A 20,858-nucleotide genomic window follows, 5' to 3' on the forward strand; every position below is an offset into this window, starting at 1 on the left:
CAGGGAACACATTTGTGCTTTTAATAGTTTTCTTGATATTATTTAATACAGAATAAAATGCATTGTCATAAAAGACAATACAATTCTTTTGGAATGCTATGCCTCCCTTTAAACAATAAAAGTGTTACATTGAATGTAAAAAAAAAACCGGCATGCGTTTTTTGAATAGAACCAACAGAGGGCAACCTCCTCTTCTTTCTCAATAACGCATTGTCAAGGCATCACAAAAACTACCATGGTTGAGGATTATAAATTGTCTATGAGCCTTCCAGATTCTGGTTTGCTTACTCAGATCACTTAGACAAGGGCAGTGTTTTATATCCATCCGGTCTTGCCTTTCATGTAAACAGAAAAATCTTGATTAGCAGTCTCATGAGAATGAATAATTTGGAGATGGGGACAATATTACAGTAAAATTCATTGGTCGAGTAGAAAACTAGCAGTTGCGTAGGTGGCCCGGGACCTACACTACAGGATGAAAGCCACTGCCCTCTTGACCACCACAATTAGTCTACTTCAAGAGGGTAACTGAAAGAGTAGACCCCTAAACACTGTGGGCACTTCAATGATAAATTGGCTATTTTTTTCCAAAAAAAAATAAAAAATACATGTATGCTTTGGAACATGTCTGAAATATTGTGTAGCTGCAGCAAAACCCATGGCTTGCCAGTCATTATGGGCATACACAAAAAGTTGAAGGGTAAATACAGGGCTAATGAAGTCCATGCATGTTCAAATCATGAGTACTTACATTAGTTCACACAATTTTCCAAAGCATTCACTTAATTTTTTTTACATTTTGGAAACAAAATGCCAATTTAACATTGAGGTGCCCTCTGTTTTAGGTGCCCATTCTTCCTGTATCCCTTGAGGAAAGATGGTGAGGCCATGTTTGATAAACCACATTTGAATTAAGCCATTGTAGGGGTGCAATAGCTAATAGAACTAATCGATTACACAAATGAACGATAATTGATTAAATAGATTAAGAATCTATCAATATTTTGGGCATGTATTAATTAGACAATAAAAAAATCTTGTGGAAAGGTAATCGCTAAGAAAATCAATAGTTACAGCCCTAAACAATTGCTCCACCACCAATACATGCAGATAAAAATGCATACAATTCACTTCCCTAAAACTCCAACATGCAATTAATTCTCCCATGCTCAACTGACAGTCTACACACTGATAAATGACCCATTAGAAACATGGGTGTATATTACAAACGGAAAATAATCAAAGAGGCCAATGAAAATATGCAATATTGCAGTCCAGCAAAATTTCAATACAATTAGTATCGACAGGGAGTGGGCTTCAGATTCCTGTTTCCTCCCTCTACTATATTTTCTCCAACAGGGCCTGAAAATGAGTAGACACAGGAGTCAGGTTTTTTTTATTTTTATTACACAGTTTAATCAACACACAAAGCTCAATGAGCCTCTCAGGTAATTTAATATACAGAGGTTTTTGTGCAAGGAGAGTGGGTTCTCCTCACACCCAGAGCCCAAGCCAGTCCCATTAGCCTTTTAAGATGTTAGCCTCTAATTTCAACAATAGCCAAGAAAAAAAAAAAGAAAAAAATAATAATGCAACCTAAAGAGTTATGGGGGAGAAATAAAAACACAGGTTAAAATAAGAAAACAAAAAAGAAAAAAAACTTAAATACCTGGTCCAGAACCTCCTCTTTTGTGAATGTAAAGAAGGTGGTGGTGACAAAGGGTTTAGACTTTGTGCGCGTGTGTGTGTGCGGTGTGTGTGCGTGCATGTTGATGCGTGTAGGGGGGGACAACTTGGTTACATGGCATAAGGGTAGGAGTTGGGGAGTGGGAGGTTGATGGGATAAATTCAAGTCCTTTCATAGAATCCAAGAGAAGAAGACCTAAATAGGCCATATAAGTTTTCCCCATTTATATAGCCTGCTATGACTTTTTTTTTCAAAGAATTCCTTGTACAAAATACAGAGTGCCCCTCGACTCCCGTGCGAAAATGGCTTTCTTGAATTGTGACCCCTACAGCTGGGAATTATTGGGAAACAACAAGAAAGGGTGTGCAGAGTGTAAAAATCCCTCCATCTCATGTCCCCCTCCCCTCCAAAAAATGGAAAGGAAAAATATATAAAAGAAACAAAGGTCCCCTAGATTTACAGATGCTAAAAAAGGAATGTTTTTAGTGCTAAACATTTGGAGTGAGCAAGTGGAGAATGCAGATGTAGAAGGAAATAGGCGGGGTGTGTATGCATGTTGGGGGGGGGGGGGGGGTCAGGTGGGAACAGCCCAGCCTGCATGGAGAAAAAAAATGAGGGAAATATGAAGTCAGAGGCCAGAGGTCACTGGGAAGAGAGGTGAGGGGCGGGTGGAGAAGTTGGGTTGGGTTTCCATAACAAGTTGAGAATATGTACACCGGAGGTTGGGGTTTGGTGGTGTGAGCTGGTAGGAATGAGGATGGGAACAGAGAATGAGAGAATGGGAAACAGAGGTTGGGGGTAGTGGGGCAGAGGGAGTTTTTACAGGTACTCTGGTGAAGGGGAGGCATGGCTCAAAGAAAGCACTCCAATGGAAACCAACAAGATCTTGTTTTAAACTTTTTCATTTGTGTTTTTTTTGTTTGTTTTCTCTTTACTTCTGAAGCTCCCCTAACCTTAAGTCGTAGAGGTGGTTGGCCATGATTTTACCCCGACACTACATTGCATACTTTTGTGTCCATTCCCGAGCTATTCTGTTGTACCTATAAGACAAAGTGAGAAAAGACAGAGGTTAGTCATAGTAGTTGGATGGCGTGGTTGCTCAGGAAGAAAAAATATATTTTAAAACGGGTAAACATTGCAAGGTTTTATGTTTGAGGAGAATTGCTGTGATTACAAACTCCTGAGCTGCAGGATGACCCTCTGCCTATTCAATTCTTAGGCAGCCTAATCAACTGCATGCAAACACAGGGCAATGTGTCTCCTCTCCCAAAGAACAGCTGCTATGTGATGAAAAAGAACCTCCAGCAAGGTACATTTATTCAAATAACCCTTCAGTATTGTTATTGACTGACATTTTGATACTTGGACAGGTATCAGTCAAAGAATCAAATATTTTGTACCACTTCAAAGCTTAAAATGGGCAAGTCATGGTGTGGTATGGCTGCTGTTGGAATTCTTCTTTGTGAAAGAATTAATTTGCAAAAGCATTGGACTATGTTATGTAAAATGATTATGGTATTGATGAATCCATCAGCAAACTATAACAAATATAAGCAATGCTATACAAGTATAGCATTGTAATCTCAAAATTCTGTATATCAGATTATATCTTTTCCATCAATTCACTGCAGGTATGAATTTTGCTTAGCTGGCTAGCTTAGCATCATTAGTTTATGTCTTGCATTTGCTTTCACCATGTTTTATATATATATATTCCCCCCCCCCCCCACACAGTCCTGAGATTTCTCCAAAACATACTTTTCGTCTGGTTTGCCATTATAGTTGAGTTAATACTCTCCTACTAGAGGTCTGTATCTATTAGATCTAAATTTTATCTTGTGGCCATCTACAATTATATAAATCGATTCAAGACGCAGACATGTCAAACAGGACTTTTCTTCCACCAAATAACAAGCAACATCATATTTAAAAAAATCTCTGTCACATTATTTGTGCTTTCCTGAATAACGTATTTGGGTACAGTCTTACTGGATACATACCCATGTGATACATTATGGTTATTTTTACTATTTAGAATCACTTTAAAAATCACTATGTGATCACAGTGCAAAAAAGTACCTCCTTTGATAAGTCATTTAAGGAGACAATATTTTAGGCAAATCCTATCGTTCTATTGAGAGGTCTTGTGAAAATCAAACAATAATTGCCAATGCATTCTGTGTGCCAAAAGCTTGCTCTAGAAAAATGCCACCAGCCTATATGACTTGTTAAAAGTGAAGATTTCACTGTGGATACAGAATGCACTGGCAAGTGTTGTGTGTTATTTTCATGTCCTCCTTGTTTTAATCTTTTATGTCAGAGTCGTAGCCCTCTTAGCTCAGATATTTAAGACACAGCTACGTCCCGGCCATTGGAGACAACGGCAACTGTTAATGTAAAAAAAACACATAATAGGCCCTTAAAATGATGTAACAAAAAAAGTAAAATAACATACTTTTCCCTGTCCGTCTTGTAGATGCGAGCAATCTCGGGTACTAATGGGTCATCAGGGTTTGGGTCACACAGCAGAGAGCAGATGGACAGGAGGACTGGAAGAGATGGGGAAAATATCAGAGGACAACAATCAGGTATCAGATGAAAAAGGAGATGAGACTTTTTCTCGTTCAGTGGATTCCAATGGAGAACTGGGAGCTGATACTGATGCTAAAATGAAAAAGTGGAGCTCATAGTGAGCTAATCCAGGCTCTACTGTTGATTGGGGCTACCATTAGCAGCTGCACATACCGAGTGTCCACATGTGATTACATTAGATGAGGAGGAAAAAAGAAACGTTATAAAAGCTGTTCCAAAATATTAGTTTCCACCTTTTCAGGAGGAAAAGGGACAGAAATATATGTTTATGCTATTATCTATTGTGCATTACCATTGGATTAAGTAGTACGAAATGTCTTTGTGCCAGTCATCATACTAATAGCAAATAGAAATTATGACACCACACATTTTTGTCCCTTTTCAAAACCAGCTTTACCGTCTGCCTGCGTGACTTGCCATGGCAGTCAAACCCAGTTTCACAGATCAATAAATTACTTAGTGTTGCACTGCGGAAGTCTTGATTTAGAGTTTACAGAGGCCATTGGACGTATGCCTGGCATTATGACAGAACTATAGTGAGGCCGTTATAACATAAATATAAAAAATATATAAAGAAATATAAAGAAAAGGAGAAAAAAAAATCACACCCAGTGTGAAGTGGGCGGTGTGGTCACAGTGGTCATCACAGTGATGGAAGTTCACTTAAAGAAAAGTAATATTGTGACCAACCATTGTACAACCCTAACTTAAAAAAACCCATAAATGTGTTTTTTTTTAGTGCATAGTCCTATTTATAGGGCTATGCACATGTGTCATGTTTCACTAGCCAATCACAGTCCTGAATAGACTGTGATTGGCCAATCACGGTGCAGGGTTAGGGGGGTACACTGGTGGCCAATCACAGCGCAGGGATGGGGGGGTGCAATTTACAAACCTCACATATAGGGGCGGTTTCACCGCCCAAAAATGGGGGGGAAATCCTGCAAATTATTGATCTACCTCACCACAACGTTATTTTCCAATACAGATATCATCTGTATGTGGGAGCCCTTGCAATAAAGAATTTCCTGACATGATGGCCCCCCAATTCTCATTTTAACAGAAGCCTTACACATAAATAGGGAAACCCCTTAAAAACTGGCCTACCTTTGGAGATGGTGAGAGCGGGAGACCACTGTGATCGCAGGATGTCAAGACAAATGCTGCCATTGCTGTTGATATTTGGGTGGTAGATTCTTGTGGTAAATGCAACCTGCATTACAAATAAAGAAAAGTGAGAAGTGGTTGATGAAGTAGTATTAAACATTCACATAAGTGCTTGTATGCATTGTCACTTTGCTTGATGCCTCTGGTTGTGTATGTGTGGGGTGGGTGTTTATGATATGCCTATACGTGTGTGTGTGTGTGTGTGTGTGTGGGGTTGGTTTACCTTTGGGGGTTTGAAGGGGTAGTCTGTAGGGAAGTGTATGGTCAAAAAGAAAACCCCACCCTGGTAAGGACTGTCATTCTGTAAGAAACGCATTCATTTAATTAAAAAAAAGGACCAACACAAAGGACAGTATGACTTTCAGACAAATGCTGAGTGACCAAATTTTGTTCCCAGGAGATGCACATTTCAAAAGGAATAAAAAAGTAATGAAAGGTGTAAGTGCTACAGTGTGATGAACAATAAAACTGCGTCATTACAGTTGTTTAAAGTGATTACTTACAGGTCCCATTATTGTGGCTTGCCAGTGAAACACTGAAAAGAAAAAGCAGACAAAAATGTTTATGAAACACGTGACTTTGTGGTCAGGCTGTGCCGTTTGGATACATGGTGCCACATGAAAGTGTGCATGTTTGTTCATACAAGAGAGACGTGCTTGCAGAGCAAAGCGTCTTTGCTACCATGAAGAACTTTTATGCACAGATGAAATCATTCACATGATATCTTGATGTGAGCTATAGTAAATGACAGCAGGGGGAGAAGAATCTTGAAACCAATGATGTAGGGGGATGCGCCGGTGTGGTTTAGAAAACATAACAAAAACACATGGCGCTTTGAAGTCTATGGTAGTGTTGTTGTCTAACATCAGAGAGGCAGAGCTGAGAGTAGTTCCTGGACAATGAATGATGGGCTTTTGGATCCACTACTGAGACATCAGCTTTTGCTAATTTATTTGCTGCCACTAGGTGGAAAATTATCATTTATGTTTTCATAAATCTCATCATATTCCATTCTGTGTTTTTACTGTAGCCTATGTATTAAGAAAATTATCTTCCTGGAGATTCAACTCAAGACAACTTAAAATGGACAGTCTTTCTGCAACTCTTTATATTATGGCGTTTGTGCGTCTTGGGCTGAACAAGGCTAACCAGCAAACCAGAGAGCTCTAATAAATGTAATGATTGATACCATCAGTTATACTATTCAAGTTCTTTTGTGGGTGTGAAGGTAAAAAATAAATCACACCTGGAGGCAGCAGTGATGTTACAAAGCTGCAAACTGCTTTATGATAACTGCCGAATACAAGTAACACAAGAAAATAAGGAACCTTTCGCACTTCAGGAAGTTGACAAGCCGCGACGGCAGAGACTGCCAGAGGATGCTCATTTGAAAACAATTCACAGAATAAAACCGTATTTTGCAATAAAATTATGATCTCAATCAATAGTTTTGCTTTGGATTATTAAAAATCCTGTGGCTTGATGACTAAGGCAATTACGTACTACGCACAATGACGCAGAACAGATCTAGTAACTTGCGACAGCAAACCTCTCCAGCGAATGTAGGAAATTCATTTTTCTTACCGACCACAGTGGCAGAGGGTCGCCATAAATGTACAAGTTTTACCAATATTCGGCTATACTGTTCCTCTAGACTTTTCACCACCACATACGGTCCTGGTCCTGGCCGGTGTTCATTTGGGACCCTGAGTGAGTCACAGATATTAGTCTATTCTAAATAGTACATTTTAATCTAAATCGGTTAATTAACTGTTAATGAGGCTCTAAATCTAGTGAACAAGAACAAAACAGTAAAAGGGTTTTCCTGATTAATGCTAAAATGTATGCAGTAGCCTAACACTTCAGGATCATTCAGGTTAGTTTTACAACCAGCCAAGAATTTAGACTACAGGTCATTAGCACCAGTCTCACCGTTGGAATTAGTTCAACAAAACATTACTGAATGAATACAGAAGATTATTTTGCCTGATAATTCAATTTAGTCATTTCCATTTGACATGTTATTGATAAACTCTTCCCTTAGTTAAAAAGGTTGATATTGCCTCAGAAATCAGATTTTTTTTTGTTTGTTTTACAGATAATATTCTTCAATGGATTAAGTGTAAGCCTACTGTGCAATACAGTGCTAACTCCAATCCAGCCACTACATGGAGACATAGAAGAGGTAATGACAACTATAAGTAGACATTAGAATGGGTCGTTTAAAAAGGGCCACACTGGAACTGCAGGTAGAATAGGGTCATAGTACACCAAATTAGTTAGACGACTAGTTCACTCCATGACATTCAATCATGACCGATGTGGCTTGACAAGTTAATAATAGTTTATGGGTAAAAAGATGGTGCAGATTGGGCTAGGACTAGTCTAGAGTCTTTTGTCCCCCAAACCCCCACCCCACCCACCCCATTGAAGTGCTAACTGGGCCTTCATTGGGTGTGTGTTAATTGCCTGTACTGTCGACAAAAGCAAACGTTGTGGTAGCATAACATTTCCTCATTGCTTGGTATATCAAAATAAATAAATTTGTGTTGTCTGAAATCCATGTACCATAGTCTATCATACCAGTGGAAAGGAAATTCAACATATTTATGAAAATGAAACTAGAGTAGGAATACCGTATATTTCATTACCACTGATGTGCTATAATAAAGCTCACACCCCGTCCTATACTTACTGCTGCACTATGAAACAAATTTGGGTATATGAAAAATGAACACCTTGCTGTGTAACTGAAAGTAAAAGGTATACACATTGTACAGGTTGTATGCCAGTATGTTCATAAGAAGCAGGCCAGGTATGGTCTGAAACGTCTTTGTCACAAATTAAAACAGCGTTTCCTCAATTTAGCTGCAATACATTGTACAACAATCAAAAGAGAACATGTTTACAAGATTCACAAGAGGTCTTGTGTAAGACTTGAAAACATAATGTAGGCTGAGGATTGCTACAGGCTGTGGTAACTTAAACTATTTTCTAGACTAACTGTAGAGTATAAAATCACAAAAGACTACCTAAGAACTACACCCTGAGATGGCAGGTCAGCCAACAACTGTGAAAAGAATACAGCAAAAATACAACAATACCTCTGTTAAGCCGAAATGATACATAGTTTGATTTTGAGGTTGTTTTCATTTCTGGAGTTCACAAATGTATATATTTTTAACTGTTCAAGAACACACAGGGAAATTAAGTAATTGTTTAAAACATAGGTATGTGACCGCTGTACACACATGGGAGTAAATCTAGTCAATTAGGCAGAAATGAGAAATCATTGATATAATTGGGGGGACTGGCTCACACAAGATAGACCATCTTGGAATCAGAAGGTTCCCACCCGGTTCAATCCCAGTTCCTCCTGGCTTCGCGTTTAAGAGTTCTTGAGTGACACTTTAAATGACACTTTGGTAGAGGTAAGGTTTGGGTTGCCATGATGTAACTGTTGTAAATATTGGAAAGATATATTCAATAGTTGCTCCTTTGATTAAAAGTTGCTAATGCAAATCTCTCATTGAATTACATTGCACATTGAGACGGCTCTCAAAGTCACTCTTTTAGCACACAACGAACACAAACAAAGCAGATGCTACAAATGTATAACATTACAAAACCTGACACAGCCTTTAAAAACAAAACATATATATACATATATATATATATATATGTTTTGTTTTTAAAGGCTGAGTCAGGTTTTGTAATGTTATACAGGCATGCTGGCCTGGCTGTTGTACATTCCCGTTTCATTCACTCTTCTCCTTTTCTCAATGTTTGGCATGCACTCCGACCCGCAAAGAGCTCTTGAACTTGACCCTGTATGAACTAGGGTAGCCTACTTTGTACTGTACATAGTTCTCCTCATCCATCCCATTTAAAGTGCTGCTGTCAAGCCAACTACGTGCAAAGGAAAGACAAGACTACTGTAGTTTCATAGACAAACTTCGATCATAATATTTTACTGCACCACGAGACGGAGCATGGTACATTCAAAGTGGCCTTTCCATTCAAGACAGAGGCACCAAAGTGCAAGATTGAAGCCCTGACAGCAGGTTATGAGCACAGCAGCAGGATCTGTGTACATCAACACTAGGCGCTGTCCACCAAGTATTTTCATGGCTCTCAGCACCACTTGCACTCTGCCGCCTGAGCCTGGTATTCGCTCTCAACATGGGTAAAAGCACAATAAGCATTCATCAGTTGGGGGTATATTCTCTTAGCTATAATAGAGCCTAAATGTGGAGCCGTCTGATATTGTAAAGTAAAATTTAAATCATATTGTCTAAATAATATGCAGGGCCGGTTCAGCGAGCCACCCGTTTCCAGCCACTGGTTTATGTGCTAAAAGAGTGACTTTGAGACCCGTTTCACTGTGTAACTATTAATATTTTAGAATATCAATTCCTAATTAACAGAGCAACCATTGAAGATATCTCGCCAATATTTGTAGTTACATAATGGCAAAGTAACTGCACAACCCAAACCTCTAACAACCTGCTCAAGATGAGCAGGTTTGCGTCTTGCATGGCTTCCTCCACCATCGGTGTGAATGGGTCAATGTAATGTACATTGTTAATGCTTTGGATAAAGATGCTAAATAAATGCACCATTTACCATTAATCTAAATCATGCAGTACCAAAACCATGGCCTGAACATAGTGACCAGGAATCCACTGGTGAGGACTGAGAACTTACTGTCATCTCCTACTGGTCCCGCAGAACACTGGGCTGGTGGGTCCCGTGCCAAGTCATTCAACTCCTGAGACAGAGAGACGACAAGTACAAGATGTTACATTATTTTTTTTACTAAAATTGCAGTTGAGGTGTTTCCAAATACCTGTAATGTTAAAGCAAATAGCCAGGAATGGATCTAAATGGCCAGGAATAGCCAGGAATGGATCTAAAGGGCCAGGAATGGATCTAAATGGATCTCATGTTTGCTACGCTAATTAATGTAGGGCTGTCCTTGACTAAAGATATTATTTGTTGACTAATAATCATATGAATTTGTCAACAAGTTGATTTAATCAACAAATCTGTAAAATTGTGTTTGCTGCATACATCATGTTGAGACGAGCCATTTTCAGGTCAGTGAGAAAAGAAAATTCTAATGTAGGTTTCATAATACTGTGGCTACTTAGTTATTGACTGGCTGAATTAAAATCGAATTTACAAGAGATGTGGAAAAAAATAATTAATGATCAATAAATGTATTTTGTGAAGCATGCTGTCCACTGGTAAACATAAGATTGAACACATTTACAATTCCTCAACAGCTGACCACCATACACAACTTTCAAAGGCAATGTCAGTGTTGCTGTTTTTACAATACTTTATACCAGTCTGTCAGCAATAAAATCTCTAGTACTCTAGTGTGTCAACACAACAATAGCACTAAATCCCTGAACTTTGATTGTTGGGATAACCCATATTAAATACTAATAGCTAGTAGCAAATGTGACCAAACACTGCTATGATAACACATGGGCTCAGGGACATTGTTAAAGATCAGTGGTCCTCAAAATGTGTTCCAGGGACTCTCTGGGTTCCTTTAGGGGGTCTAAATGGACCCTTTCAATTCTGTAACTCTGACGGTGTATAAATGGAACCAAATGGACCCGTTCCATTTGCACACTGTCAGAATTAAGTGGAGACCTTGAAATGTATACGTTTGAAGAACCGTTGTTATAGATCAACAGTGTGGAAGTTGGCCTTCTGGCCACGAATCAATGGTTTATGTTAGCTTACAATCAAAAGCAGCCATTTAGGCTCGATGTGGCGAGGCATCAACATGGGGCTTTTGTCAGACACCAGGGGGGCTTTTTTTTTTTTTTTTTTTGAAGAGTGAAAGGAAAGGTAAAACAAAAAATGTCACCAATGCTGGTTAGTAAAGATCTAATCCAATAACCCGCTGTGAACAAGCTGGTATGAAAGGCAAAGGACGCGTGGGGCCCGTTGTGAGCAACGTGAGCTACTCAACTTATCTGTCAAATCAAGGAGGTGACAAAGTTAGGTTTAGGGCTCATTAGACTTCGTCGCACAAACCTGTCGCTCGACAAAAATGACGTACATTGAACCGAAAACCGGTGTCAACCCGCGTCGTCACTTTTAATCAGTCGAATATACGTCATTTCTGTCGAAATACCTAGCAATTCCTGTCGATTGTGTCGTGCGGCTAGGTATAAATGAGCCTTTAGGACGGTTTAGTTGACGTTCGCCGTGTCGGGAGTAAACGTTTAATGCTTTATGAAACGCGTGTCGTGTTGAATATGACCATTATAACCTAGCTCTATACACTGTGTTCCATGTGAAGAGCTAAGCTAACTAGTTGTTACAGATTGCAAACCGTTAGCCTGCTATAGGCTAGCGAGCCTCAGAGACATAGACAGGCACGGCTAACGTCAGCTAGCCTACCGTTAGCAGGCAGCTAGTCGAGACGAGCCTGTCGGCTAAACTTGCAATAAGATGTGATGTGACTTGCGTTGATTAAGCGTGTATTTGTATCAGAATAATCACACATATCTCGGGTATTAGCTGAGCCCCGTTGTGTTAGTTATGGCAACATCAGTGGAGAGAAGAGAGCGGCGCATTGCTGGGCTTCACGGCTCGTCACTCGCTATTCGTGATGTTTACCGTTCCGTTATGTTTAAGTTCATACATTTAAAACAACCTTGTTAGTTTGATCACATTATAATACACCTCACGGACAAGCCTCTCCCGTGTTGCCCGGTCAAACAAACACCCGACACAAACTGCGATAAACGACAGATCGGGGCCTTGTCCGTTGGACTTCCTTACCTTGTGAATTCTTTTCAGAGCCATTGTTGTGCTAGCGCTGCTGCTGTCACGGAAAACGTGCGATTAAAATGGCGATCGGCGTCACTATCCGATGGTTTTAATACTAAAGGAATTGTTACAATACTAAGAACGCCGTCACGTAAATACTCGAACCCGGGCTCGCTGTGGAGAAAGAGCAGGGCTTTTAGACTGGTATTTTTTTTCAAGGCGAAAGTGAAAGATGCAACTGTGTGGGGCAAGAACCGCGGTCCTTCCTCCTCCTACTGCAGCGGCTACCGAACCGAATCACTCACTACAAACCCCTCCGCCGAGTAGAACATACAGACATGCGCGGTAGCGTTGCCAGATGTTGTGAGAGAAACAAGCAACCAGGTCTAGGAAAACAAGCCCAAAAGAAGCAACTTAGGTCACATCAGCACTTTAAAGTTTAAACTTTATATGTATGCATCGGCGTTTGATTGATTTATATTAACAGTTTGCGGGGGGGAAAAGCACAGAAAGTATAGTTCTATACAAGGTCTGCTAAAATGATTAAAACCCAAGAAAGCACTATGGCTTGTTTGTTTCCATTGGGGTTCTGTGTATTCAATCGCGATGCGACGCATTGTGAGCTTGTAGATCTGCTATTTTCAAAAACTCTTGAAATAAAATGCGGAATATTGTTTTGAAACATTCTAACAACACAAATGCTCCCTGGCACAAAACATTTATAAAAATATTTTTGAACCAATGGTTTAAAAAAAGAATTAAAAAAATTGGAAGCAAGCCCAAAATAAGCAAGTACACGTTAGAAACCAGCCCAAAAAAAACGCAACCTGCAACTAAAGTTGCTAACAAGCAACTTTACAGTAAAAGAAGCCCAAACTCGCTTATAATAAGCGGACATGGCAACACGGCACGCGCGTCGCTGATGGGAGCGTCGACGCGCGCCCGAGAACTTGAAGCCAGAGCACAACCGAAAATAGCCGATCTACAAGCACACGGGGCGTAGCGTCCGCTACGCCCTGTGAGCTTGTAGATCGGCTATTTTCTAGACGCGACACCGTCGTGCGAAGGAGTATAATGCAAACAAATCAGGCTGTGTGTGGAAAGTGCAACTGATGTCATTTTGGCTCCAAGCATGCGACGGCTACACCGTTGGTTCACATTGACTGGCCAGAGCCGAAATGTCCGCCTACAGCATATTTTTGCTAGGGAAGCGAGCTCATGATGGAAACCTTTTTACAAAATGGTTTACGAATATATTTTTTACAGAATTGTTTCTGTGGGTCTATGCTCGACAGAGTACATAAGTATAATTGTGGTTAAACGGCCATCGGGTTAGATATTTTTTACATGTATTATTACTTAGTATTTTGCGTCACTTGCCATCAAAAACGTAAGACGAAACAGTACAAATCAGGGGTTTATTAAACGCGGATTGATATAACATGTGAGGCTCCCATGATCGCGAGAACATTGTTGGCACATTTGTTGAAGGCGCACTTCGAGGAAGTGTTGCTCTTTGGTTCCGAACGTAACCTCCAGTCAGGAGCTAACTCTATGGTCGGGACTCAGGAGGCTCTTACTATTATTATTAACCACTTAAAACCCATTTGGGTAACCGGAGTCCCTCAGGGCTCAATACTAGTATCTTTTCTGTTTTCTGTTATTGCGGGGAAAGCTGTCGCTGAAAATAGCCGATCGACAAGCTCACTACAACGCAATATGTCCTGTTGTGAGCTTGTCGATCTGCTATTTTCAGCGACAGCTTTCCCCACAATACCGATGCTGGGGTTTAAGTGGTTAATAATAGATAAACAACAGTAGACCATACAATAGATCGGGATTTAGACTATATTTTTGTTGAGGCAGATCAGATCGCATAGGACAGCCTAAATATATCTTATAAATTAATAACCTATTTGGCCAAAGTCTAAATATGTTATAATGAATTAATAATAACCTAGGCTAGGTTGTTAATACTAATCCGTTTGGACTACATATAAATAGGTTTATTCGATTTCTGAACTCAATTAAGTCATAAACTCACACAGATAGGCTACTTATTGTGGATTACAAATCCCAAATTCTGAGATATGACAAATTGATGATAGACAAAAATTCTGTTTCCTGTTGCAAAATGTCTTGAACAATGCATAACTAATGCTTAAAGTCTGAATAACATTTCTATGGAACAGACACTTTTATAGGCCTATCCCATAAACAGAAGGTTTTGGCTTGCAGCAAGCAAACAAGACTACACTAACACGATAAATTAAAATAGCCTAATAGGCTATATTTATAGATTTATAGATAGCCAAAGTAATTGTGGGGCATGGGACTGAGTCTATCTGTTAAGTTAGTTAAGCAGATAATAGCATACAAATGAGCTTAAATGTGTTTGCCAGAGTTGGTCAATAGGCCTACAATTCTCTGGGCTTTGTAGGTCAGTGAGGGTCTCCTGAACTCTGATTATCTGGGTGTTGTTTTTCTTGCCAGCTTCATGATACTGTTATTGTTTGTTTCTCACATTCAGAACAAGCTTCTAAACAAGCTTACTTTACAGGTGAAAATGCATTCAATTAAATACATTATATCTACCAAACTCTTGACAGTGAAACAAATGGACAAACACTTGCTGCATCACAGGACACAGGTAGACAGACAGATACAGAGATATCCATATATGGGCAAAAAAAGTACACAGACAGGCGGGTACAACGGGTACTCTGACATTTTGATTGATTGAGTATTAGTCATATTGATGTTTATTAGTAAAAAATACCTCATACCTTCGTGTCATACCTTAAGGCTAAAAGGATAACACGAAAAAGTCCTGGGGACATTGTGGTCCTATGTATTCAATTCATCAACATAGCATAAAATATTAACACAATAATACAAAAATGCGACGTAGGTGTGAGCCGGGCCCGAACTCTAGATGTGTGAGCTGCATAGCGGCCCGAACCTCTATAGGAATGATAAATAAACAAACTAACAAACAGCCTACATGACAATCACACAACAAATAATGAGCAATTTACAGAACTAAGTTTACTGTATAACTATTCCATTTAACACCACAAAGATTACAAAGTATGATCAACATCAGTGCTTCAAAATATCCATAATGGTCCAAAGTATCTATAACAGGTTTAGATAACCAGAAGCAACGACAACATTCCCGTCCGAGTCAGCCACTGACAACAAATATTGACATTATTGTTGCACTTTATAAAACTAAAGTAAGTTTATAAAACTAAAGGTATTGCAGTCGCTGTACCGCACTGTGGTGACGAAAAGAGAGCTGAGCCAGAAGGCAAAGCTGGGGAATACCTGGCAAATACCTTGAGTAATAGCTGATCTGTCAATCTAAGATTGAAGGGAGGATGTAGGGGTCAGAAGGGCAGAAATGTAGGCAGGTGCAAGGCCATTCACTGACTTAAAATCGGTTCTTTACACCACAGGTAGCCACTAGCCAGTGTAGTAAGGCCAGAACAGGCCTGACTACATATTTTCTGGTTCTTGACCTCTTGTATCCTAGCTGCAGAATTTTTGGACAAGATGGAGGCGGTTTATTGCTTTTTGTGGGAGTCCGGAAAATAGGGATTTAACGGTAGTCCAGGTGATTAGTGACGAAGGCACATCAGAGAATGAGATGAATTACCTGATTTTAGAGATGTTCCTTAATATAATATTTATGTTCCAGTGTTGTTGTTTACCTTTTGTACTGAACTGTTTGTGTCCAAAAGTAAAATGCTTTTTGTAAAACCTGTTGAACAAGGTAAATTCCAACAATCAGTAAAATGCTGGAGGGATTCTGAAACTTGAATCCTATTTTGATAAGGAACTGGAAAAAACATTGGTACAGAAATCATTTATGTTTTGAGAATGGATCTCAAAATGAACCATTTCATTTTGTTTGGAGGTTATATTATATGAAACATCTTTTCTTATTGTATCCGCCAGGCCGAAGGCGTGGCTGAGATTATGTTTTCGCCCCTGTCCGTCCGTCCGTCTGTGTGTCCGTCCGTGTGTCTGTCCATCTGTGTACAGCTAATCTCCGTCAGCGTTGGCCCAATCGATGTAAAACTGTGTACACACACTTCCTGGAGCAGAACTTCCTGGAGCAGAACCTCTGCTCTGCAAATTTCGGCCTGTTATAGTGCCACCAGGAGGCCGATGTTTGCAAAACACATTTTCTGATACTACTCCAACAGATTTCATCCAAACATCACGCAAATCAGTACACACTATCTCTATAGTCATTAAACCAAACAGATCTGTCGGATTTTTCATATTCTATCCTGATTGGCTATAAGATTGACTTCCAAAGTTTGCAGAAGTGGTCTGTTTTTAAACAAAATGCCTCAAATCATAAATGCAGCGTCCAATTGCCGTGAAACTTTGCACGCACATTCCCACTAGGCCGAGGAAGACATGCCACCCTTTTCACATTGTCCTGTTATAGTGCCACCAGGAGGCCGATTTTTGCTAAACAAATGTTTTGATATATAGATTTTGTCCAAACATCACCCAAATCAGTACACATTATCGCTATAGTCATGTGATATTCCATCCTGATAGGCACACACACACACACACACACACACACACACACACACACACACACACACACACACACACACACACACACACACACACACACACACACACATTAAACCAGTGGTTCAAAAAGTTTTTCATATCAAGGACTCCCAAATGTCTATGTATTTGGTCGCTGATCCCTATCTGAAATTATTTTGTGCTATAGGGACCCCCGCACAAGATTGCTCATTTTCTCCAGATTTTTTGAAAATATTTAGTCTATGCCAATTATTTCCTCCACACACACATTTCTGTGTGTTGTCACTGCTGTTATGGTATCCTTCCGGCTCACCTGCCGAGGAGGAGCCCCCACCGGGAGAATGTAAAGCCTCCAAGTATTAAGTAAGTTGAGTACTGTAATTTATTATTCTTTTTTTTTGTGTGTGCAAGCTCATGACTTCCACTCCACTACAATTCAAATAGAAACATTAATTCTTCTGACTCCACTCCACTATATCTCTAGGATGGGACTCTTCAAGTTGGTATCTATCCTTCTCCGTTCTCTACACTGGCTCCCCGTAGCGGCTCGCATCCAGTTTAAAACCCTGGTGGTGCTAACCTATAGGGCAGTGAAAGGAACAGCTCCTTCTTACCTCTGGGCTATGGTCGATGCTTACACCCCTGCCCGACCACTTCGGTCTGCCACCTCGGGGCGACTGATTGCCTCGTCGCTCAAGGGTCCTTCTGGCCGATCTATACACGGTCACAACTTTTTTCTGTTCTGGCCCCACAGTGGTGGAATGAACTCCCCACTGATGTCAGGACAGCAGAGTCACTGCCCATCTTTCGCCGCAGGCTGAAAACCCACCTCTTCAGGAAACACTACCTTCCTCTTCACCTTGCTTACTTGTTGTTAACTAGTTGTACGAACTCTTGTTTTATTATTGTATTGTTTTATTGGATCTTCTTTAGTCAATACACTTATTTGTTTTAGCTCTTGCTCATTTGATTTAGCTATTTGTCTCATCTGTTTAAGAAAGTAGGTAGCTGATATATTGCACTTTTACCTTAGCGCTAGGTATACTCTTGGTTGCCTGTTTTAGCAGTTTCTGGTGTTTAGTAGGCCTAGTTTCGTTCCCTACCTATGTTGAATGCACTTATTGTAAGTGGCTTTGGATAAAAGCGTCTGCTAAATGACTGTAATGTAATGTAATGTAATGTAATGTAATGTACCCAAAACTACAAAAATATATTAGGAATTACAAAAGACAGCACACACACAATTCAATTTACTTTTTGCAATATAGCCATTCGGAGTTTCGGACATAGGTTTTGCATTGTTGTGTAGGCCTACTATAGCACCTGTTACTTGATTCATCTATAAGATCTGCGCTTCCAATGTAGTTTCAATGGAGCTGCTACACACACACACACACACACACACACACACACACACACACACACACACACACACACACACACACACACACACACACACACACACACACACACACACACACACACACACACACACACACACACACACGCACACACACGCTTTTTCACGTACATTGCGATGGGGGGAAGCCCTGCAATCAAGGCCACAGGATGGCAGTATGAGGCCTTGTGCATGACGTGTGTGTGTGTGTGTGTGTGTGTGTGTGTGTGTGTGTGTGTGTGTGTGTGTGTGTGTGTGTGTGTGTGTGTGTGTGTGTGTGTGTGTGTGTGTGTGTGTTGTGCGTGCGTGCGTGCGTGCGTGCGTGCGTGCGTGCGAAAGAGAGAGAGAGAGAGAGAGAGAGAGAGAGAGAGAGAGAGAGAGAGAGAGAGAGAGAGAGAGAGAATTAGAGAGTGTGCGTGGGAGTTCCTCCTTTCGCCATTCCGGGGTGTTGCCGGCTACCGCACAGAGGCGTCCTGGAGAGGAACAACCTGCGCGCGTCTCCGTCTCTCTCCAAGGCGTCTGTCTCACTCGCCGTAAACCATAGTCCCCTCCTCCCTCCAAAATCGGATCCAAGCATGCCACAACTGCTAGATACCCGCATATCCTCCCCCAAAGTCACCGCAGGCGCAGCAGCAGGCTTCCCCCGTTCGAGAGAGGAGCACGGAGACTCCACCGAGTGATGCCACTACTCCTGCATCGAACGCACCCTGCAGAGACCACCGCGCATATTGTCGACGCCTGTTTGAGGACCCCAAAAACCACAGAGTTGGCCCTTGACAGCAGCCCCTCGGCTCCGCTCCCGTCCCGACCCGAGGATGTCTGACTGCAGCGCTGATCGTCCCGCTGATCGGCCGGTCAAATGTAGGCATGCCCATTCTGCACGGCCAGTGATAGCCTTGGATCAAGACTATCATAGTATGTATTTGATCGAGTCTGACTCAGACTCGATCAAATACATCTATGATAGTCTTGATCAAAGGCTAGGCCAGTGACAACTACCTCTGCCATGTATCTGCTAAACTCCATCATTTCTGTTTGCATCCCCTGTTGCACCGATGCCTCTTTTCACACATTCTAATGCATCCCGTCTTATAATAAATAGGCTACTACCACCACTTGACTGGCAAGTCACCATGCATGCGCCTCTGGGGGGGGGGCATCTCCAAATGCTATTATCATCAGGGTCTCCCCCACGTTATTCTATTGGAATTCACACCCTCACCAAGGCATTACCCCATTTTAACGGGGATGTACGTACGTGTTTCCCTCAATATACATCATGCAACCTATTATTGTGCGACATCCTATCTATGCTGCATGAGCTCCATTTACGCGCGCAACTCCTGGCGGTGGGTTCGTGTACTGCAGCTGAATAATGCCCGAGAGAGAGAGAGAGAGAGAGAGAGAGAGAGAGAGAGAGAGAGAGAGAGAGAGAGAGAGAGAGAGATTAGCATCTCGTTCCAATGAAACATCAAGCAGTTTGACGATGACAGCGAAAGGCAGACTTAAAGGTAAAAACAATGTCCATAATAATCTGTAAGTTTGAGCGTTATTAGGCTATGCTTGGTTGTGTATTTCGGACCGTTAGATCTATAGATGAGTGTGATGTGGATGGTGTCACGGGATGATGTTGCATGAATATCCGTTGTAAAGCAGCAATACGAGGAGAGAGAGGAGGAGGAGGAGAAGAAGAGAGAGAGAGAGAGGGATGCTGTGTGGGACTTGTCACTTATTGACTCTGAGGGATTTTGAGGTTTTTGACTAATTATATTTAACCACTTAAACCCCAGCACCGGCATTGAGAAGAAAGCTTTCACTGGAAATAGCAGATCGACAAGCTCACAATGCAATGTTGCATTGTGAGCTTGTCGATCTGCTATTTTCAGCGAAAGCTTTCCCCACAATAACAGAAAACAGAGAAGATACTTGTATTGAGCCCTGAGGGACTCCGTATGGGGTTACCCATATGGGGTTGGTTAAGCACTCGTATATGGCTATATAAAAGCAGCCCTGCACACAGTAGCCTTTACTATGTGTTCCATGATGCCCACTTAGCGTGGCCTACATTACATTGACGATCTAGAATGTATTTTTAGACACTCAAATTAGACACATCGCAACGTCAGGTAATCGATTGCTTTGAATGGTGGAGGCAGTCAGGGTGACAACTTAGCGAGGCCGTGGAGACTCCTGTATAACACCAGTTAGGCTATGTAGGTTTTAAAATCGTATATTCGTATAATATCAGCCATATTTTGTATTTTATATTCATTTGGTAATAGGGATACAGGATATGTGGGCCCTATAGGGACAGCTGGGCACCTCCATGTAAAATTGGCTATTTTTGTCCAAAATGTTAAAGGAAATAGCCTATCTTAGAAAAATGGTCTTGAGTAATATAAAGTACACATGATGTGAACATGCACAGTAGGCCTACATCATTAGACTTAATTTTATCCTTCAACTTCTTGTTTATGCCCCAAAATGACAGGTTTTGTAGCAATTGTAGAAATATTAGACCTAAATTGTCGAATGTTTAAGCATGTTCTAATCGTGTATACTTTACTTTACTTAAAACATTTTCAAAATATTGAAAAAATAGCCAATTTAACACCTAGGCACCCACTCTTCCTT

The 20,858-nt window shown here is 40.8% G+C and overlaps 2 protein-coding genes across 3 annotated transcripts in view; one reads left to right on the plus strand and one right to left on the minus strand.

Annotated features, from left to right (window-relative positions):
• Positions 1-1,087: 1,087 nt before the first annotated feature.
• On the minus strand, positions 1,088-12,540 carry ube2d2 (ubiquitin-conjugating enzyme E2D 2). Of its 2 annotated transcripts, XM_080415960.1 has the most exons (8): positions 12,257-12,540; positions 10,154-10,217; positions 5,950-5,981; positions 5,670-5,747; positions 5,387-5,492; positions 4,143-4,236; positions 2,641-2,727; positions 1,088-1,362 (listed from the first exon to the last, which is right to left on the minus strand). In XM_080415960.1, exons 1-7 carry the CDS (start codon positions 12,278-12,280, stop codon positions 2,682-2,684), a joined length of 444 nt encoding a protein of 147 aa, XP_080272086.1. In that variant the 5' UTR covers positions 12,281-12,540; the 3' UTR covers positions 1,088-1,362; positions 2,641-2,681. The 2 variants fall into 2 exon arrangements, with proteins under 2 accessions (XP_080272086.1, XP_080272085.1); XM_080415959.1 differs by lacking the exon at positions 1,088-1,362 and having other exon boundaries at positions 1,386-2,727.
• Positions 12,541-19,039: 6,499 nt separating this feature from the next.
• LOC308075390 (protein phosphatase 3 catalytic subunit alpha-like) overlaps positions 19,040-20,858 on the plus strand; it is a gene marked incomplete at both ends in the record, with an annotated part of 45,055 nt that continues 43,236 nt past the window's right edge. The window contains one exon of the mRNA XM_080415244.1: positions 19,040-19,085. Coding sequence (XP_080271370.1) covers positions 19,040-19,085 — 46 coding nt within the window. The remainder of the gene's footprint in view (positions 19,086-20,858) is intronic.

The sequence above is a fragment of the Gymnoscopelus braueri genome (genome assembly GCF_963280865.1).
Source record: "Gymnoscopelus braueri genome assembly, chromosome: 20".
NCBI lineage: Eukaryota > Metazoa > Chordata > Actinopteri > Myctophiformes > Myctophidae > Gymnoscopelus > Gymnoscopelus braueri.